The following is a 22,250-nucleotide window of genomic DNA, read 5'->3' as shown; positions in this document are numbered from 1 at the left end:
GCTGATAGACTGCTTTACACTCCTACCTGTTGACAGTGCATTAGGAATGACCCCATCTGTGCTAGACAGAAGAGCAACCCAAAATGACAGGTCTCATTTTAATCCAAGCTGGGAGGCAGTATTTCACTTGCTGTTTTGTAGCACTGGAGTGATATTTAGATTCCTGTCTTCTGAGAAAACAGAATACACGCTTGGCCTTTCAGAAGGGAACCATCCTAAGTCAGGGCTCTGTTGACTTAGTTTTACTTGCCCAAAGGAAACACATCACCAAAGCCATGTCTTAAAGCCCAATTTATTTCCCTGCCATTCCACAATGATTGGAAGCTGTTGTCAATACATGCTATTATCTTAGGAGCATGAACACTATCAGCAGGTTTATTCCTTACTAATGCCATGTTAAGGATTGTTTATTTCATCTGGCAGTTGATATCTAAAAGAATGACTTTAGAAGAACAATACACATTTCAGTCTGAGGAACTCATTAATAATACTTTAATCCACATGAGTCTTAGGTTTTATTTTGCTTTACTCGGCACTGAAAAAGTCTTTTTCTTGACTTGTCCTCTCTGAACTTGCCGAGCACGAGTTCCAAATCCCAGAGACTGCATTGATTCTGTTAAATACTTTTGGCCAGGAGAGATGCACAGCATCACCAACAGTTTAGCATCACCTCCTAAAAGAGGGGAAAAGACAAAGCATACTTATTTACCCCATTATTTTCACTAAGTTATACACTGGTAACATATTAATTCACACAACAGTGAGCATAGGTTGCCATTGCTTTTATGAAGCAGAAAACTGCTCGTGAAGAGGGCTGTTGAAAACAGCTCCTTCAAGGTGAGTCTATATCTAACAATACAGTGTTTGCCCCCAAGTGTTTCATGGTTTGTAATGTAGATTTTCCCCCTTACAACTTCATCAGTTAATCAGCACATATATAATGGGTCTGGCCAATTCATTAAGGCTAGTCATATGTTTGTAAATTTGGGGTAATGGCAAAATGGCTTATTTGTGTGACAATAGAACAAAACAGGCTCAGAAGTTTACAGAGAATGATCTAACAAGGAGGAAATAGCCATTTTCAACACTTCACCAAAACAGGGTCACCAAAGTCATACACCATGTGTGGTTAAAACCAGGCTCAGCACTCATACAACACAGCTCCTAACTTCTCTTCTTGGCTTTCCCTTTTCATAGTAGGAGCTCCAGCACTTGGTAAAATTCAAAGTTTAAGCAAAAATTAATGTATTTCAGAAGCTCTAAAGAAGTGTTACCTCACTCACTGTCAATGCCTTGGATATTAAAAGCATGAGGGCTAATATTTTCTGGCTGAAGAAAATGAACTAATATACTATGAAAATGGACACAAATCTGACATTACTGCAGGAATAACACTTGCTTTAAAATTGCTTCTGCATAGATGAGGAGCTAGAGAAGTGTCCCAAACACAAGAAAAAGTTGTAGCACAATACCATGTCCTGTCTTTCTCCTTTGTCTCACTGCTACAGAGCACAATATTAAGAAATGTGCAAGTACTTGATTATGCTCTTTAGCAATAAAGAGAGAAGTTTAACTTGTAAACTGTACATGACATGAAACATCAGTGAAATGCAATTTTTAACCTCTACACAATCCTACTGAGATGATGTTCCTCAAATAAACCTCGGAAACATGAAAGTTTAGCAAAATTCAGGAGGAGTTCAGAACTCTCACTGTGTACTCACACTCATACTGGCTCCAGAGCCAGTCTTAGAATAGAGGCCACACAAGCAAGGAGTACAATGTCATCCACTAGTTTTACACAACAAAGCAAGGGGGAAATCAGGAGAAGAATTCTATATTGTTAAACAGAAGTCATAATAATCCCTCACCTACGGAGTCCTGAAGCAGATGGGTAAGTTTGCTGTTTCGATATGGGACATGAGACCGCTGCTCTGCTATTGCTCCAAGAACATCGGCAAGGGCGGACAAGCTGCGGTTAATAAATGATGTCTCTCTCAGTGCTGCCCCTGTCACTCCAGACATACCTGGTACAGTGTACAAAAAGGCAATGGTAACACTAAGCAAAGCTGCTTCAAACCTGTAATGTTGGAAAATTTTGTTGCTGTGTCTGCTTTTGACTCAACATTTTTGAACGGAAATTCTGAACCACAACTTCCAGCCCACCCATGCCAAAAGCAAGATGCAGTGGTTTTTCACTTTGGGCTGCCAATACATTGTTCAATACTCTTTTGAAGGAGGGTTAAAGAAGGTTCAGTGCCTATGGATGATCTGAAGCATTTCATGTTCAAGTTTGTCTCTTCAGTCATACAATGCATTTTGGCTCCATATGTATTAAGAACAATGAACCGAGAAAGTAGGAACATCTTAAGATCAGACATGACAACACTGCTTTTGAATACACCAGTCCACAGTGTCCCCACAAAGAACCCTGTTTTGTTCCACCACTTTTTATAATACGTAACTGGCCCATTTGTGTCCCATAGGAAAAAAGAGAAGCACTGAAGGCTCAAGCTGCAGAAGCAAAACTGTATAGCAGCCACAAAATGTAAGGGGTTTGTGTTCACCAAAGGCCATGATGTGGTGGTTTATGGCATGATTTACTGTAAGAAAATGGATAAAGGAAAATGATGCCCTTCTACCACCCACTCACCATGGTGGTATGTAGCTATGCTGCCCCTGAGCAACACTGGAAAGGTTTGGTCTATACAACAAATTCCACCAATTCAAAAAGGTGCTGCAAACTCAACTCTTTGATCAGTCTGGATGAGTGTAAAGTTAAGAGGAATTCATTCCTCCTGTCCTTGTGTCTGCCATTTGGGGAAGAGAAATTTGCTATTAGCATCTAGTATCATATTATTCAAATTCGAGCTTTGTTCAGGATAGTGGATGAGGTACAGATACATCTGCAATCACCTCTCCTTACCCAGAGCACATGATGCATGTTAGGCAGAGCTAATGGTAGTGGGATGATCAGACAGAGCTAACAGTTTCCTCTCCCACCTCTAGACAGGTACAGGGAGCAGCTAGAAATCTTGTCTTTCCCCTAGGCCAGCATTTTCCAAACTGGGAGAACAAATGAGGATTTCAAGAGGCAAATGTGAAAAGGCACAGTAATAGTGAAATCCAGACAGTTAGGGCTGAAGATATGTGATTGTAGGAGAGGATGAAGTCAGAGTGGTAGTTTCTTGTCAGAAAGACACAGAGCAAAACTCTTTGGGAAGATCTGCCAAAGGGAGGACAACAATCTGAGATAGGATGAATCTCAGGCTAACTTTACAGGGATCACTGTGTATAGAGACATTCCCCAGGCTTCTTTTATACCGAGGAAAGGGGCACTCCTGTGACAACAAAGAAGAAAACTAAAATTGGTGAGGGAGTACATGTTTAAACTGCTGATTGACATCTGATCCCATCAGATCTCAGAAGCCAAGCAGGGTCAGCCTCGGTTAGTACTTGGATGGGAGACCTCCTGGGAATACTGGGGGCTGTAGGTTCTAGTCCTGAGGACTTCACTGTCACTGTCCAAGCTCGCTCAGCCGTGGCAGATGAACCTTAGGAGTTAAAGGGTGGGGCCAGTTCTGTGCACACTGTGCCTCAGCTAAAAAATCCACTGCACAGGCTGGAAGGGCACACCCACGTGGGGAGAGCCCTTCCCAAATCTGCGTTCATGAAGCCAAGCCATACATACATCTATGTTTGGGTAGATGAATTTCCATGAAGCATTTAGGTGTGAAAACTGAAACCTAGTTTGCTAAAAAGAGACCACTTGGCTTGTAAATGCTGTAAGTGACCCAGGATGGCTGTAGAGCTAACAAGGCAGGGTGCTGAAGCGGGTGAGAAGCCTGATGTAGTGCTCCTCACCTAGATTTCCTGAGATTTAAAACAATTATGAGTTAAGAGCTGCCCTCACTTTTACCAGGGTAAGTCCACCAGCACAGCTGATGGCAGAGGTCAGTCTGCTGCGTGTGCTGGGCCACATCTAACACTGATGTGAGCACAGCTCTTCCGGCTTCACTGGAGGATCTGGCCTGCCGAGCCCCAACCCAAGGAAATGTTTGTCCTGGTTTAAATGAGAGAACAAACACACACCCTGTTGCTCAATTACATGTTTTCAGCATTTAGGGCAAATGGAAAAAAAAATATTAGATTTCTCTGTAGAACAAAAGTTTAACAGTGAGCAACAACAAGAATTCTTGGCAGTAAAGTAAAAGACTCTTTCATAATACTGGTTCAGTTTTCAAAACATTATTTCTGGAATGGTACATTTGGCTGCATGGTTTTTCTTGGTAAGAAAGCTTGTCCTTTAGGAAATAATCAAGTTTTTGAAATTATTGTGTGCACAGAGGAGGCAGGAGGAGGGAAATGTTTTGAAGAAACAATGAAAACAATATTATCTTTTCAACACTAATTTCATCCAAGACTTTTTCCACAATAAGGCAGAAAACCCCACACATGGTGATATCAATTATTACAGATATTTATAATATTTAACTAATTTATGCACTTTAAACATTTTTATACAAAGACATGCTAATTTCCAGAGTAGAAAAACAGGTCTAATAAAACCAGTCTGAACAAATAATATACCTATGATATGGGTAAACGCCCAGGGCTTATTCCAAGTTTATGCGGCCAGATTTTCAGTTATACTGTCCCAGTGTAAAACTGGAATAATCAGCCCTGAAAATTTTGTTTATATGCATTTAAATGACCCTGGTAGGAGAGCAGGGTAGCATGTATCCCTCCTGAAAAGAACTAAAGGCAACTATTGTAACCTAGATCTGTGAGAATCCATGCCCACAAATAGAACCATTCCCTTACCCACACACTCGCTACCAGCCAGGTCCACCAGCTGCAATCTAGTTTTGACTTGCTTCATTTTCTCAGTTGCTTCAAGTTGCACTGGTGAAGAGGTTCCAGAGGAAGAAGTGGATTTATTGTCTCTCATTTTCTGTGGAAAGGTACAGGAAATCTCTTTATTTAGTCTCTGACTGGTTTGTTCATCTTCCCATGAAATACCTGTTTAATGGAAAAAGCAAACAAGGAGAGCTTCTCACTGACACTGGAAATTGAGATAGGGAAAAGATGGGGTATCGACAGGGGATATACATTATCTTTTGTTAAAGGCTACTCTAACATAAGCAATACACAAGTCAGAATCCATGGCATGGGCAGGTTGAATGACTTTTTCTATCTTATTTAAGGTTTTACTTATCAAACTGATTGTATCAGCTGGTAACAAGTTTTGGTGTAGGTTGTGTTGTGTACAATGTAGAAAACAAGAAACAGAAGCCCAGTAAGAGCTTTAAAGAGGCATTTTTTCCAAGCTTTAGATTGACTGTAACCAAAGTGAGATTTTGGATGTTTGGGAGCAGTAGGCCCTAAAGTGTGGTTCTATGTATTTGAAACATTTGCTGGTGCTCTGACAAAAAAAATCATCATCCTGTCTCTTTTATTTTGTCCTTTCCAGCTGTTCCCCTAGAGTTTCTTCAACCCTCATATCCCACTGCTGGATCTCCACATGATAAGCTATTAGCCTCAATAGTATTACTCCCACTTGTCCAGGCTGGTTACCTACTACTTTCCTTCTTCCTCAGCAGCAGCAGCAGCTGCCTTTCTGCTGCGAAGGAAGACAAAGACAGATGCACTGGGAAAACTGCCTTCCCATTAGCTTAGCAGGAGTACATGCAAAAGAGATTTCCCAAAGTAGTTTTGCTTTTTTTTTAGTGTTTTTATCCATTTCTCTTTCTCTATCTGAAAGACATAAAAGAATAAAAGGCACATACTCCACTAGAGGTCATAGAGACAACAGACCTTCTTGGATGCTTAAAAAGTCTAGCTGGAATAGTACAAAGTTTCCAGCTGCAAAACCTGAGTAAGGAGCAGATGACTTGTGTTGCAGAGCTTTGTACTTCTACAAGCAGGCTGCTGCTAAAACCAGCACTGTTTGGTGACAGTGTAGACAGAGCAGCTGTGTTGGTTTACACACAATAAATGGCTTCGGATCACACAGTGTTAAACTAAGTGTTCTCACTCTTCAGTTTTAGATAACAAAATTAAGAAACAGCTCTCCTCAAAAAACAGGTAATTCTGATTAAAATGCTAAAACACCTTAATCAAACCTGAAAAATTGCTGGCTTGTCAACCCTGGTTTTAGGTGCTGAACTCATCACAGACTTTACAACTTTTTATTTAGTGTCTTAGATATCCATGTTCAGATATTTGACAATTGCACCTGCCTTTTAAATCAGGATCTTCTCCTTTTAAACCAGACAGAATGTTCTGTCACACTGCTGCAGTGAGGTCCCATTTGCAGTGCTGCTCTGTCCCCCTACAGGGCACATCTTCATCCATGCACTGTGGCTGAAAGTCTGAGTCTGCATTCAACAACAATTACACATTTCTATGGAGCTCTGCTGCCAGGCAACATGGCACAGTGAGGTGACTGCAATTAGAAGTGGCAAAGGGAATTCTGGACTAGACAAAACAGCTGGTATGTTAACAGTGCAAACACTGAGTTTTGAAAAGTAACATCTGTCTGATTAACAAGAATCTGGAGCTGCCTAGAGCTAACATCTGAAACACTGGGGCTGCAGCTTGTGATGAAGTAACTGTGTCTTTTGGCAAGGCCCACAGGTAAGTGAGGGCACTGTTTGTTCTGCTTTGCTGATACTGTTGGTTTAATTTCTGATAGCAATCTAAGGGAAAAAATGTTAAATATTTCCCACTTTCTAAAATCATATTGTTGTTGCATAGTATGATGGAGATGGACCACAGCACTGGAAGCAGAGAGCCTAATCATAATCAGAGCAAAAGAAAATAAAGTTAACCCCCACAAACCCCAAAAGGAAGTTGTTCCTAAAGCAATAAACTGGTAAGTCTTGGTGCGGTAATGAAAAGTAGATGTTGCCATAGTAAATAAGACAACTATATTATCTTTTCACCCAGTGGCCTATTATTAACAGTTCAAGGGACTCTGAATTTAATGGACATTTTTGAAAGGTAGCAGGTAAAAACATTTATTTCTCACCCAAAAGCATATGGAATCCCTAAAATGCATGGCTAATTTTGCAACAAATTTTGTATGACATGTAATTACTCATTCCAAGTGATTTAACTACTTTATTTAAGCATTTATCTTAGAGATCTTAACTACCTTATACCTTATGTCTTATCGATAACATTTATTCATTAGTTGCTTCATGCTATAAAGCTTTAAGAATTATTTAAGTCAAGACATGTAAAGGAAAGTGGTAAGTTTTTATGAAATTGAGTTTAGTAGCATTCAAACATCAAAGTGGTGTGTTGTTTAAGAAGATATGTAAAAATTAGAAAAATGGAAAAGAAATGAGGGAATGTATCTAACACTGGAAAAAGGAAAAGCATTATGAAAATCTAATAGTCCAATGACTGTTATTCTAAAAACAACTAGATGCTCTACATGCATTTTAGCAACAACTCACTTACCAAAGTTATCTCCAAAGACAACTGTGGTTATGGTCAATGTCACTACCAGGTGAGAACGAGAGGAATGAGCATGCACTAATGTTGGGTGTCTGACTCTCAGCTGTAGGCCTTTGTTGACAAGATGCAAAAATTCAGATGCATTTTCAACAGTCCTAAGAAATAAAGAAAGAAGAAGGATATTTAACTGACTCACTGGAAAAATCACATGAGAAAGCTGGTAACTTAGATGAGAATCTCAGCATTTCCATTTTCCTCCTCTTCTCCGAGTACTAATCTCAGTTTTGAGCTGCACAAACAACTTTTTGTGCAATATAGACTTTTTCAGAGGGAATATAGTCCAAGATGAAAATTCAAGACAAAAGCTATGATGAAGTCCTGAAAGTGCTGCAGAAGGCCTGTCAGCTTTGCATGTCCATAGGTACTTTAGCTCAGCTCTTGAAGCAATTGAAATTTCTACATCTCCATACTTTGGAAGAAAAGACATGGGTTTAGACATTGATGGAATCTCTAGTCTTACAGAAGTGGATTTGTCCAGTTTATGTTGAGGTAGCTCCTTTTCTTAGGTACAGAATTAGGCAAACCCCCCCCCCCCCCAGATTTCTCTGGGCCTCTGGAAATCCAGAATCCCTGGAAAAAAGTTCAGTTCCAGTGTTCAATGAACATGATGTCAGAATAGATAGGCATTCATTTCTATAGACCATTTTATCTTGTACTATGTTTTCTTTTCCAGTTAAAGGAAGTACTGCAAATAGGATCAGTTGAAGGGCAAAGACCTAACACAGCAAAGGAAATAAGCTCATCACTATGATTTTCCCTAGGTTTGCAGTGTTTAAAACAAATGAAGTAAGATTGTCTACCCTTTCCTTTCCCTGCATTGCCTTCTTCAATTATTGTTCAAGATGGAACACCTACACAATAGTTTTTAGGTGAGGGTATAAGTTATGGCTGCATATCATAGCCTGGTTACTGAATGCCCTGTAATAGCAAAACCATAAATAACTCTCCTGACAGGCCACCAGCTTGGTTCCACAATGCTACAATCAGCAAAAGCAAACATGTGATAAAAGGCAAGGTCTTCATTACTTAGATTTGGCTGATTTCAGTAAAGGTCACAGTGGACACAGACTTTTTTTATGCTAAGAGCCATACTTGAAGAGTTTAGAGACAGAAGAGCAAAAAATAACAAACTATGCCCAACTAAAACAATTTCCTCAGAAAACATAGCAAGGGCATCTGAAAAACAGAAAAGCACTTGGCTGTCGGACTCAGCACATCCTCCATGCTCCTTCCCCCTCTCTGTGTGTTTGATCCCTGAGGTTTTTCTACACCCTTTCCTTGCCCTGCTGCAGCTACCTGAGCCATCCCTGCCTTCCTAACCCTGCCGCCAGATGTGCTGTCCAATCCCCTCCAAACCCCGCCCCTATCAGTACCCTTATTACCAGACCCCAGCCAGAAATAAAACGCTTTCGATGTGTTCTCCACCAAACCTCTGTGTGTGTGAGTTATCTCGGGAGCGTGTCCCCCAACTCGGTCCCGAGACTTGGCCACACTGTATTCACAGGCACTTAGGAGAAGAAGCAACCTAAAAGCAGTTCCTTGTGTATTCAGGGCTGCATGAGGTAAACAGTCACTATAGACTTCTCCTATCAATCCTGAGCCATGCATGTTGGCCTCCCCGAATAACACCTCTACCACTTGGCATCCAGTGGTGATGTTTCCCTGGCTGTTTGACCTGGCACCACCAGGCAAGCAGTGGCTCTAGTTCCTACAGTCAGAGACGCACACTAGGATGACCTGACTATTGCCTCCAGCCCAAGGAGGCACCCACCTTGCCTTCCCAAGTCCTTAACTGCATCTTCCAGTGGCTAGTCAGCGGACACTGGATGGCCAAGGAGGGAGGCAGCTTTGGCTGGGATGCAGCAACAGGCTGTGGGCTTCTGCAAGCTGCTGCTATGCCCTGGCAAGGGGTCAGTGCCATGAGCTGTTGCCCTCCAACCAGTGGTTACAGAAGACAGGCCTCAGGACATGCTGCCAGTGCTGGTCACCTAGTGGGCAGCTGCAGCCAGCTGTGGAGGGAAGCAGCACCCCCAGCCCAGTGCAGCGAGCTTGGCACAGTAGCTCCTCAGCAGTACTGACAGAAATAATATTTAAGTATAATCTCTATGATTTTATCATGCTCTATGTGCTGCATGTTCCAGGACTAGATTCTACAAAGAGTTCTCTTATGGTTAGGTTAAAAATTTGATGCTGAATGTTCTCCAAAGTCAACCAAACTATAAAAGAAGAAAGAGACTTGAGGTTTTTGTGATTCAGTAAGAGAAATGTGGTAGCAGGAAAGAGACTACTGTACTTTAATGGATATATAGAGAAGCCAATGAGACCCAGAAGGCCAATATATTCTAGATGAAATATTATCATAAATGAGGACGTGTTTTTATTCAAAGCACCAGCTGTTTACTTTAGATTTCAGGCAGCTGGGTGGCCTTATTCAATGGTTCCCTTACTTTGTTTGGGTTTGCTTTTTCTTATTAACCTTTCTATGTAATTATTAATATAACCTGTTTATAAATTGGAGTTTTGTCACTGCTTGCATTGTAATTGAAATACAAGTCTATATTTTTATTTATATTTGCATTAGAATTTAGTATTAACTGATTGAGATAAGTGGTTTTTAAGAGGTTTAGTTCAAGGCGCCAGGTTCCTTTACTATAAATTAAAATTTACACAAATAAACAAAGCAGCCATTTTATTAACTACAAGGACAAAGGAAACCTTATTGCAGCTTCCACTTCTTGTCTCTGTCGCACAAGCCCCATCACATCTCACCTCTCTCCACTCCAAAACCTACAAAAAGGTATAGGTCACCCACTAACTAAGAAAGCTCCCTTGGGAAGTGAAGTAGGCATTTTTCAGGAATAAAATGAAGCCAGGCCAGCATCTTAGTTACTGAAATACCATAATTAAAAACTACTTGGAGGTTCTGATGAAACAGGAAAATTCAACTCCCATCATGCCCACACTATATGCACCCATCTTCATTTCTGAAGTCATACAGTTCCTTTCCTCTCTAGTCAAAGGAAAAATATTAGCTCCTCCAAGAAAGATTCAGCACATACAAATTAGGTTCTGTTCACAGCCTCTTCTAGAGTATTTCATTCCCTTAACAGCAGAGCCTTAACTAGATATTAAAGGTTGGAGTAGAGTCACAGTAGGAGAAATCCAAGAACCGAGACAGAAAAACCCGCCAGTGTAAAACAGACAGAGAGGGCAAAAGGATTCATCACTTCAAGGTCTGGTCACTTTTATCATTCCATGCTCTTATGAAGCATGCAGAGTGCAATCAAGCATGCAGAATTTGTCTGGAAATTATAATTAACCTCAAGACCAAAGAGCAGGCATATCTTGGATAGAAAGGTTAATCCTTCCTAGAATATTGCAGTGCTTCTTATTCCATAGAAAGAACAAAGATTTCTATAGTTCTATATGGTGAGGAAAGCCACTTGACAATTTCTCTGGGGTCCTGCTATTCTGTGAGCAATGAAACAGCTAGAAAACATGAGTCAATAAATGTGTATCACTAGGTAGAATAAAAGTATGTTTGCGCAACCCTCCAGTACATTCTTGTATTTTTATCAAGACTTTCTGGCAATAGCATAAAGCCACATAAACAAACAACTTATGCTTATGTAACTAAGTCCCACAAGACAAAATTATTTCCACTAAGGGTGCATTTTATTTTAATTGGCTTGGGGGAGGGATGCATTTCAAATATGACTGCTAAATCCCCTGGGAAAAGTAGGGATCAGACATGACAAAAATTATTATATAGAAGTGAAGAAAAACTTCCTCTCTCCCCTAGAAATGTAGAAAATGATAATGCTGTTCTAAGCATTTCAATAGAGCAAGATGTTTCTTTTCACAAACATTATTTGCTCAAGGAGCAGGACATTTTATATTTCTAGACATATCTGTAATGTATAAAGCAGAAATGTTCCCTTCTGGAATCTGCTCTCATGCTGGGGGCTCACAGAGAGATGTCCAGCAGTTTAATTCCACTAATTCCACTGGGTACCATCACCTCTGTGGTGCCACTAATACTGCTTGCTCTATTTTTTTTATTTGCTAAGGCTGATATTAGTAGCATAAAGGTCCAAAGAAGGGCCACAAAGTGGTGAAGGGTCTAGAGAGGAAGGTATATGAGGAGCAGCTGAGGTGACTTGTTCTGTTCAGCCTGGAGGAGACTGAGGGGAGACCTCATTGCAGTAACAACTTCCTTGTAAGGAGAAGAGGAAGGGCAGGCACTGATCTCTCTCTGGAGACCAGTGACAGGAGCCAAGGGAATGGCATGAAGCTGTGTCAGGGGAGGTTTACATTGGATATTAGGAAAAGATTCTTCACCCAGAGCGTGGTCAGGCACTGGAACAGTGATTCTTGGGGCTGTCCTGTGCAAGTGCCTGGGGTTGGACTAAATGATCTGTGGGTACCTTCCAACTCAGGACATTCTATAATAAACATTACTAAAATGGAGCATCTGAAACAGATTTCCTCTTGTTAGTGGATGAATTTTTATGAACACGTGATTCTAAACATCTAATTACCCAAGGTAAGTGTCATATATGACAACAAAGTACTATACATTTGCTTTGTATGTGACACATACAGAATGCCAAGAATCATTCCCATGAGTACTCGAACAAGTCTCTGTAAAGCTTGGTAAGTAAAAGAAGGCATTACAATAAGTATAGCTGTAGGCCTAAATACCCTAGCTCTCCTTACACTATCAAGTTGTGTAAATAAGAATCAAACTTACCATCCACCAGTGGTTGGAAGGTATACTTCTTAAAAGTGAATGGTTAGAAGCTTAGCTGCTCCTAAGCTTTTAGTTTGAAGAACCTCAGTTTTCAGGAACTACAGGTTCAAACCATATCAATGGTTTGCCAATATACCAATGTATCAACTCCAACTTTAACGCCTCCAGTTATGGAAACAGAACACTATGCAATAGTAAGATGGGTATTTGTATTAAAAGATCACTTGAAATCTAATTGTTTCAAATTTTTTTAATTTCAACACATGTAGGGAAAGCTAACATTTTACAGTTCCTTATTTACAAATAGTGCATATATTGCTATTATATGTACATTTCATAATTTAGTAAAACTAAATGGAAAGTGTTTTGTGACTATGTTATCCCTTCTTACTCTACAGCTGACAAGAGCAATAGATCCAGCAACAAGAAAATACACAGCGTTCTTCAGGCATTCTGAGTGGAAGGCACTTAACACAGGAGAATAACACAAACTAATTGTACAGTTATTTCTGGAAGTATTTTGACATTTGCAGCCAACTGCAGTCTAATATACTGAACTAATGAAAACAGAACTATTCTTTTGCATATGGTAAGGACTCACGGTTTAGAAGAAGCCTCGTGCCTATTATGCAGTTTGGTGACAGCTATACATTGCATTAACACCAGATCATGTTTGGATGGTAAGGATCAAGTCATGTACTTACTCTTGTGTAAGCAATGGGACATCACTCTTTCCTTCTCTGGTTGTGATAACATCACGTCTGACACCAAATACTCTTCCATAACTGTCTTTGGCCAGAAGATCAAAAATTTCATTATTATACACTTCTACAACAGAAACCTCAACCCAATAACTTCCTGGTGGCTTTTCTGAAATAAGCCTGGAAAATAAAAATAAGGGAAAAAAGAAAAAGAAGAAAAAGGCACAAAAAATTTTTCAAGTCAAACTCCAAGTGAACAACCTGTAAATAAAGATTTATTCTTTAATTGTAATCTAAGTACAATCTGATAAAAGTACTTGTTAAGTATCTTCAGCTGTGGCTTTGTCACATCCATATGATAATGCTAAGCTGAAGAAACAGAATATACAGTTACATGATATATGAAGCAGTAACTAAAACTTAATTTTCCAAAGAGCTGTGCTGGCTTAAATTGGTTTTCTCCACTAGCCTCCTGCCTCAAGACTTTTTTATATCATTTCTCTGCTGGTTATTATTGCATTCAGACCTCAGGGTATAAAATCTGGTAGCATGCAAGCAATGAAGAGATAGAGGTGATAAACTAGATCTTTAAGAAATTATCTGTCCACAGCCTCGGAAAATTCATAAATTAAGGGCTTGTCTATTCAGGAGAGTATTTACAATTAGACAGTTATTCCCATACAAAACTGGATCTTTAATTTAGCTTGTATCTTTCTCCAAAAAAACAGGCTTAGCTGGAAAAATTTCTAATGGCTCTTCTAGTGTAACATAGCAGCATATCAGTTCAATCCTGTATTTGGTTCAAGTAAAAAGCAAGAGTAGATTGTGGTTAAAAATTCTACTATCCTTTGGGGTTTAGTACTAATCTACATCCTCTTCATCTGTTCCAATTGTCAATTTTCACTAAACGTGTAAGAACTTAATTATCTTTTGGGCTCCCACAACTATGGTTGAAACATTTTCAAAAGTTAATTTGAAAAAAAGTTAATCTGAAAGACAGATGGACAGATAACACACAGCAAGACTGAATAATCTTATTGTCTTAGAAAATCAAATTAAGCCAGAGAGAGACTAGATATCCATATCAAAACTATCAAATGGCAGTCAGAGAAGCTATAAATATTAATCATTGTGAAGCTGAAATTAGTAATGATAAATACATTGCAAACATTGTTTCATCCTTTCTATGAAGTTCAAGGTGACTGCCACTGACAACAAGCCTTTACTTAATTTTCACCTGAACAATTCCTGGGTAGCTCGAGGAATAATTCCAAGTTCTGATTCATCTTCTATAGAGAATGCACAGTTCCCCTCTAACTGTGGTCCCAACATTGTGTATGTCTTCCCACTTCCAGTTTGCCCATAAGCCATGATACACACATTGTACCTGAAAATTAAAAGGGTTTTCATTTATTTTATCGTTACCAAATGTGTTTGTTAGGTGGCAAGTCAAACCTCAAACAATGTGGGAACGTAAACTGAAACAAAAAAATAAACACATTGCACCTGATTTCTTTCTGGAGATCTCAAAATCTGACAGTAATTAAAGTACTGCTCATACCATTAGCTAAACAGATTTTATTTTTTTAAGCAGAGTTGAAGGGATGATTTTAATAAGTTTAAGGGATGCTTAGTTTGGAATGACTGATGAGGTTAGACCTTCTGTCTGCACAACTTCCAGTTCATGCACTACTGAAACGCTTTGTTAATCAGCTCCTGAACTGCTGCAGTTTACAAGACAACATTTTAAAGTAAACCATTGCTGGGTTTGGATTTGTCTTAGAGTGCTGTGCTGTAAGCCACCACACTAGTATCTTAACAGCTGGGAACTCTTCATCTCTCATAGCCTTTTTCAGGCAGGCTTATCAGTCACGGCCCTCAGTCAGAGAAGACAGCCCTAACAGGAGGCACAAATTTTAAATCAGAAGCACTAGTTCAGTACAAGCATGCCCACAATGACCACTCTGGAATAAAGGTGGCAGGAACTGCTCTGATATGGGCAAGCTGAAGATTAACATGTACAATGGTAGTGCAGAAGTATAGCCATCTATGAAACACAATTCATCATCTTCTGAAGTAGACAAGTAAATACGTTTAATAAACAGAACTCTGAAGCTGCCTCTTTCACTGCTCTGAAATTATTTAAAAAAACCCCAAAGCTTAGAGCACTGTTGTGGATGTCTGTGCAACAGGGATCTGAACTTCTATGTATGAATCCTATCTAGAAAGCATGTTTCTAGAACAATCGGATCAAAGTCAACATCTTAAACAAGGCAAGTGGGCAGACTCAGATGCATCCAGTCACAGTACTGCCTTGTACAGAGAACTGTGCTGTACTCCTTGGCTACATCTGCTCTGCAGCACCTGCCAGTATCTTGGTGTTGCCTACAGACTGTTCCAGCAAAACCCTTGGAAGATGTGCAGTTATGCTGACAGGACCACTCCCTCCCTGGACTATCTTGTTTGTTCAAAGACACAACATTAGCAGTATCTCCACACATGAGAAGCACTTTGCAGTTTGCTAAGATTTCTACTCTACTAGAGTTGCAGGAAGGGACTTGCTCCTGTTCTGCCAGGGAGTAAAATTTCACTGCCTAAGCTACCCGCTCTGTGGGCAGACCTGAAACAGCTGCTTTTGGTTATCTGATGCTTTTCCTCATATCAAAAATGTTGTTTCAAGCATGTGCCAGCATATTCCAATGAACACTCCTCATCTAATTGTTTTAAATGTACAGTTTCAAGTGATGAAATACTTACATGGCCACTGCAGCTATTTTTTGCATATTAAACATACCTAGAAACAATTCCTTTGGGAGGATTATTTAAAAAGCTTTCTCTTGTTAGAAAGAAATGTGAGCTGATAAGCCACATAGCAAACATCCGAGTGACCTTTCTGGGGATGTGAAACCAAAACTGTGGTCAGTGAATCTATAGTAAGGTCCCTCCAGATTTTAGGATGCAGAGTATAAAATAGGTGTCTAGTCACAGATTTGGTGAAGTAAAGGAGATGAGATAACTGTAACTGAAAACAAAAAGCACTATAGAAAAATTAAATGTCATGGAAATTAGGACTGTAAATCTGAAAGGAGGCATTTCTTCAAGTATTCACTGCTGACATGACTCTACTAGTATTTATGTCAGTAGAAAAGCTCATGCTAACTTTGGTAGTTTTCAGCTAGGCTAACAATGAGCGATGCTCCCAATTCCACCCCTCATGCACACTGCCCAGCCAGCCTGTAGCTTATTGAGACTTCTAGCCCTGCTTCAAAATCAAACTGAATTTTGGAACCAAAATGGGAGCCAAAAGTTTGCAAGTTGTAGTTCTCCTCAGAAAAAACAGAATTAAATTCTTCTTATAAGAAGTCCAGCCAATAAAATTTTCCTTAATTGCTGCTTGTTAGAAAACAGTAAGCATAGTGGACAAAATAGTTCTGACAAGATACAAATTATATGATTAGAAGCTAACTAAACAGGTGATTATGACATTGAAGACAGTGGTAGCTTCTCTGCCAAAGCCAAAGCAGTATTTCAGCAAGCCCAAATGAGCTAAAACTGGCCAAAGCAATATTATATCTAAGTAGGCACAGGAGAGAAAGAATTGTTGGGGGATTTGACAAGCAGCAGATTACTTTATATTTACCTATATAATAATAGTTTACTTCATTGGTGCTCTGGTTTCAACATAAAGGTTTGAAAAAGAGAAGTCTAAAAATTTTTCATTGATTTGCCCATGTGCCTGGATAATTTTCCTTCTTCACTTTGCTTCTTCTTATATATAACATTTATATTCTTGTGTAGAAAAATTCCTATTGTCAAGCTAGAATACTAGCATTTTTATAGCATTTCTCTCCTGAAAAGAGTGTGGGTGTTCACTATAGTAAATTTATCACTAGGAGAGAACACTTAAAGAAAATCAAGGGAGAAGAAAGGTATTCTTCTTTAAAATAAACAAAAAAGTTTGATTCTTCAATGTGGAAAAAAAAAGAAAGGTTATCTTACTCCTTTGCTGGCCCTTCATGGCTTGCTGTAAACCTTGAAGCCTGCTGCACTTTGTCTGTTTTGCATATAGAATAATCTTTTCTTCCTGTATATTTATACTGAAAAATGAAACAATTCCTTAAGAAAGAAAACTAAAGAAAAAAATAAGGAAAAGGAGCATAACACTCCTTTCCACTCAAGCTAAAGGTTGTTACAGACCACTTCAGAACTGAGACTAAAATAATCAGGAGCAGCAAAGAGGTTCAAGGTTCAGACTGAGTCTGTCTGTTTCCCATTTACAATGGGAAGGCTGCTGTGCTCATATGCACAGACTCACCTTCCCTGAAAGTCTGCTTCTGTTTAAACAGCACTTCTGGATGAACAAGACAGCTCTTTTGCTTTAATAACAAAACATTTCCTAACTGAAAACAAAAATGCTAGATTTTAGGACAGGATTCTCTCTATGTGAAAATTAGAAAGTGGGAAGTACAGCAGATCAAGGTACAAATTGGGTATGTCTGAAGACACTTAAATGACTTATTGAGCCAAAGCAAAATTATGTTCATTGCAAAAAGACAAAAAGGGAGAGAAAACAGTAGTTTTAAGACTTCTTTAAACACCTCCAACCTAGTGGTCCCTGTGGTTATTCACCATTGGTAGACAAGAATAACGCAATATATGACTTCCCTCAGCCCAGGTAGCCCTTGGGGGTCCCTCTGTGGCATATGTAAAGGGATGGGGCTGGGAATTCCCAATATTCACAGTATCCTGATATATTTCTAGGCCGCTTCTAAGAAATTGAGACTTGGAAACTTCAGTGCACAGACTGCCAGGAACAAGGATTGCCACTGTTCAACTATGCCACTATAGATGTAAAGGAGCTGTCTTTTCCTTTACAGAGGGGGAAAAGTACATGATAGCTCTAGCATATAACTAAATGGTATTGGAGCAGGGATGCAAAATGAACAGAAAGGAAGTTATGTATAACAATATGCACTTTAAGGCTTCTTTGCAAGAGTAGCTTAACTTGGCTCTAGTATAAATGAAAAATCACACTTTATGAACTTCAGTGGCTAGGAGAAATTTTATATATTTGCTAGTGCTTGTTACTGATCAGTCTTATATTAAAATCAGAATTCTGTTTTAGCCCTGTGTCTGAAGGAGCAGTTGAACTACTGAGAATGCTCAGTTGTGGTTCAACCAAGAATCGATCACACCACCTCTTATGCCTGTGCTGTACATGCAAACAGAACTAAGAGTAGCCCTTACAGCCCTTTTGTACGTGAACTGTTGGAAAAGATGTATCATACCATTTCTGCAACTGGAAAACACTTATGAAACATAGCATATAAAACACAAAGAAAAAATCATAGCATCCTCCATAAGAAGCAATCAATTCTTCCGTTTGCCAAAAGCAGATCAGAGGAAAAAACATTTTTCATTTTTTATTTTTACAAATTTGTCTGTTCTGCTAAATTTTGTCAAGGATTTTCGCTTGCTTATACAGGGAAACAACATTCACTTGGTGTTGAGTAGAAAGAAAACAGGAAAATGGAACTGCAAAGCCACAAAACTTGACTGGATCACCGCTATTTAGTAATTTTCTTTTTTAATTTATGCATTTCACTAGATAATTGTGTTTTAGCTTTTTTACCCCATCTTTTAACTTACCCATCCAGAAGAGATGTTAGCAAAGGGGCCACATCTGCAAACACTGCATCTTGAGACTCTGAATCATTGTAAACTCTGAGGAACAAAGTGCAATGATTAACCAGAGAAAAAACATAAATATGTTGTCACAATACAAGAATGCAAGCTATGGAAAATGTAGGCCAGTGACATAAAACATGAGGTCTGCTGACATTTTTATGTCAGGGAACTGAAAATTAGAACTCCAAGGTTCTCACTCACTTTTTGGGAGCAGTGTGCTGGAGGGAACAAGCCACAAGTGTACACTTGTAAGAGGTACAGAGGCTGCAAACTTGCCTTGGGACTTGTCTCAGAAGACTCAGTGGCAGAGCAGAAATCAGCATGCCCCTGAGGGTCACGTTTAAGGATGCACTCACAGTCTTTTTGGGCAGTATCAGCCTAAGGTATTTCCATCCTTGTCCCTGATGAACTATCTACTCTGAAATCAACACTCCTCACTCAAGCATGTGTGGATTGCAGACTAATTTTTAAATAGAATGAAAGACAATTAAATTGAATGAGTTATTCCATCTCTTAGAAAAGAGTAATGACAATTCAGTCCTTGGGCCAAAACAATGATGCCTGAAACAATTTCAAACGCAAGGAGACAGGGACTGAACACAGGATATTCAAAGAAAATTTTCCTCCAACCCTTTCACATTTGTACAACACAAAATCAAGACCTGAAAATAGGAAATCATTGCAGAGAGGAAATTCTGATCATAAAATGAGGACATCCTAACTCATTCATTTCTTCTTTAGCACACCAAAAATGTATCTTCCCCAAGATTATAGTCTGCAGCACACCGTGTTTATACAAGATGAAGAGAATCTAAAACATGAATGTCATTACCCACATTTAAATATTTGAGGTAGGAATGTTTATCTTTGTCAAAAGCTTCCTTTTTTTGGTATCTTTCTGTGGTGATTTTTGTTTTTCTGTTTAGCTTTATTTTCCAATAAGTGATAGGTGTTCTTTAGAGCTCACAGCAAAACAGCTAATTAGAAACAGAAATGTTGGTAGCAGCAAACGTTACAAAGCATAGTCCCTTCCCTGTGTATATAGTGCACTAGCAGACTTCACCCAGCAGTATCCCACGGCTTGTGTATAATACTACAAGTTTAACTGTATGAAGACAAAGTGTGCTCTTCAGCATTTCCTCAAGCCTCTTTGTATATCTGACCATGATCTGTGTGCTGCAGTCTAGAGACTGCACAAATATAGTTTTTGTACTCACGGTACACAGGGATCACTGAAAAACAGATACAGAATTGGAGCCAATGCACTGAGTTCATCATTTTTCCTCACAATAGAAAGAGGAAGGAGCAAGAAACACTGTGGTGACTGGAGACAAAATAATTCATCTCTGTGCCTCATCCTAATCCTTAAAAGCTGGATACCATCATCAAAACTGAAATACGAGTTGAATCTCTGTTTCAAAAAAAATTATAAAATTAGCATTCAGTTTCTTTTTGCATCTTGCTGAATTCTTGGCTTGAAGTAACATTCTGTGGCAATGTGTTCCACAGACTAATTGTAAGTTGCATGAAAATGTACTCCCTTTAATCAGGAAAGGAGCACTTGTCTGGCTTGATGTACAAATATTGCTTGTACTGCTCTTTTACTGATGTGCCCATCACAGTCTACTGAGAAGCCAACAAATATGCAGAGATGTGGCACAGTTTGTACCGGGAAGACACAGACACTGAATAGCCATACTCCATCCTTGCTTTGTATGCATATGAGCATATGCCTCAGTAAACTTTGCACATCAAATCTGCAAGGTCAATACAAGAGTGCAAGAGCACTTCAAAACACTTTTCTCTGCTTCATTTATCATCTGCAGTTGATGAAATATTCATTAATACCAAGTCCTCCATCTGAGCCAACTAGGCCTCTAACTCAGTATGTGTTGAAATACTTTTTCTTAACATATCAAAACATCTCAGAGCTAGTATATAAACTAAAAAAAAAGAAATTTAGAAAGGTATTTTAAAGATTAAAACATTCACAATGTCTTCAGATGCTGTTGATGACTTTTGTTGCCTAAAAAACCAATCAGATTGCTACCGGCCACAACTCGGGTTAGAATCAATCAGTCTTAGCAGCTTGTTTGCAGTGCAAAGTAGAGTCATGAAATAAGAGTCTTTATGATTGGAAAAAGATCTCCAGGATCACCAAATCCAATCTGTAACCAAAAACCACCTTGACAACTAAACCATAGCACTAAGTGCCACACCCAGTCATTTCTTGAATATTTCTAGAGATGGTGACTCCACCTCCTCCCTGTGCAGCCTGGGTGCTTAACCACCCTTTCCATGAACAAATTATTCCTGATGTCCAACCTGAACACAGGCTGGACACACATCTGAGCCCTAGCGCAGCTTGAGGCCATTACCTCCAAGTAGCACAGCCACAGCTAGCTGTGTCAGGGTCGGGCTCTGGTAGCTGATCAGAGGAAAGGCACAGACCTTCACGGTACATTACCTACTCCAAATATTTACCCAACTTCTAAAACGGTTTTACTGCCACTATTTAGCTGCTGTGGTTCAAATGCTACCCCTACCCAAATAAAGTGGTTTAAAGTAGATGAACTAGTTTATGCTACAGTGTAACCACAGGACTGGCTGAAGTGTGGACACCACTTCATTAGCTATCTGAAACCATGAAAAATGCTGCAAATCCAAAGAATCTCTTTCTATAACCCCTTGTATTTTAACCAGAATGACGATAGATTTGTCCCTGAATACTGATTAATGTTAATTTCACCTGGAAAATTCTGAGCTTCTTTTTTATTTTACTAACTGATTTGCCAATAAAATTACAAAAGCATAACATGCTGAAAGCTGGAATTTTCTTCCTGAGCTGAAATCAAATATTTTGACATTTATTAGTTCCATAAAACGTTGCTAAAAAAATAAACATTTTTGAGTTCATAAGAACCATATGCTCCTCTGTTTATAAAAAAGAGCTGTGCTGGGACACCAAAAAAAACATTCCCTAAGAACTGCATTCTTTGGGGGATTTACATTTTTTTAACCCTTTTCCTGATTATCAGGATCTACACCACATTTCCAGAGTCACAGCTCTCCGGAGTCCTGTGTCAATACCATTAATTGTATTGCTCTACAGAGTTGAATTTCAGCATTATTCTGTATTTACTTCAACCGATATGGCTGTGTTAGGTACAGCTGAAGGCTGAAAGGAATTACTTTGAGTAGCTTAGCAGACATGTGAGGGGGCCCATGTACCGTAACAGACTCACATGCCTTGAATCACAGGAGTCCTGTAACCCAGGGAGTCAGTAAAGCTTCCCCAGATTTGCATTATCTCAGGAATTTTCAGATGCTTGGTGGCCTACACAACAGCAGTCCCCAGTCTCTATGAATAGAAAATTCAGCATTTCAGAAGGACGCTTGAGGAAAGGATGAATGACTAGCAAAGTTCAGCAAATTCTGGCTAAACCTTAAGTTTAAACCAGGACAGATATTTCATGGACATTTGACTTTAAATCAGGTTTTGCCTTCAAGTAAAGAAGCATAAAATTGTCCTCATGTGTTTTGTTTCCAGGGGGTTTTTAAACATAGTTGGGGGTTGAGAG

The 22,250-nt window shown here is 39.3% G+C and overlaps 1 protein-coding gene across 1 annotated transcript in view; it reads right to left on the bottom strand.

The window, feature by feature from the left end:
- Positions 1–291: 291 nt before the first annotated feature.
- KIF25 (kinesin family member 25) overlaps positions 292–22,250 on the bottom strand; it is a 45,364-nt gene continuing 23,405 nt past the window's right edge. The window contains exons 9-15 of the mRNA XM_071549465.1: positions 18,631–18,705; positions 14,219–14,368; positions 12,985–13,161; positions 7,471–7,622; positions 4,825–5,022; positions 1,872–2,027; positions 292–673 (exon numbers count right to left, since the gene is read on the bottom strand). Of these exons, the coding sequence (XP_071405566.1) occupies positions 516–673; positions 1,872–2,027; positions 4,825–5,022; positions 7,471–7,622; positions 12,985–13,161; positions 14,219–14,368; positions 18,631–18,705 (1,066 nt within the window). The 3' untranslated portion in view covers positions 292–515. The remainder of the gene's footprint in view (positions 674–1,871; positions 2,028–4,824; positions 5,023–7,470; positions 7,623–12,984; positions 13,162–14,218; positions 14,369–18,630; positions 18,706–22,250) is intronic.

This window comes from Pithys albifrons, chromosome 2 (assembly GCF_047495875.1).
Source record: "Pithys albifrons albifrons isolate INPA30051 chromosome 2, PitAlb_v1, whole genome shotgun sequence".
NCBI lineage: Eukaryota > Metazoa > Chordata > Aves > Passeriformes > Thamnophilidae > Pithys > Pithys albifrons.
The sequence above is the reverse complement of the archived record's forward strand: the minus strand, read 5'-3'. Positions and strand labels throughout refer to the sequence as shown.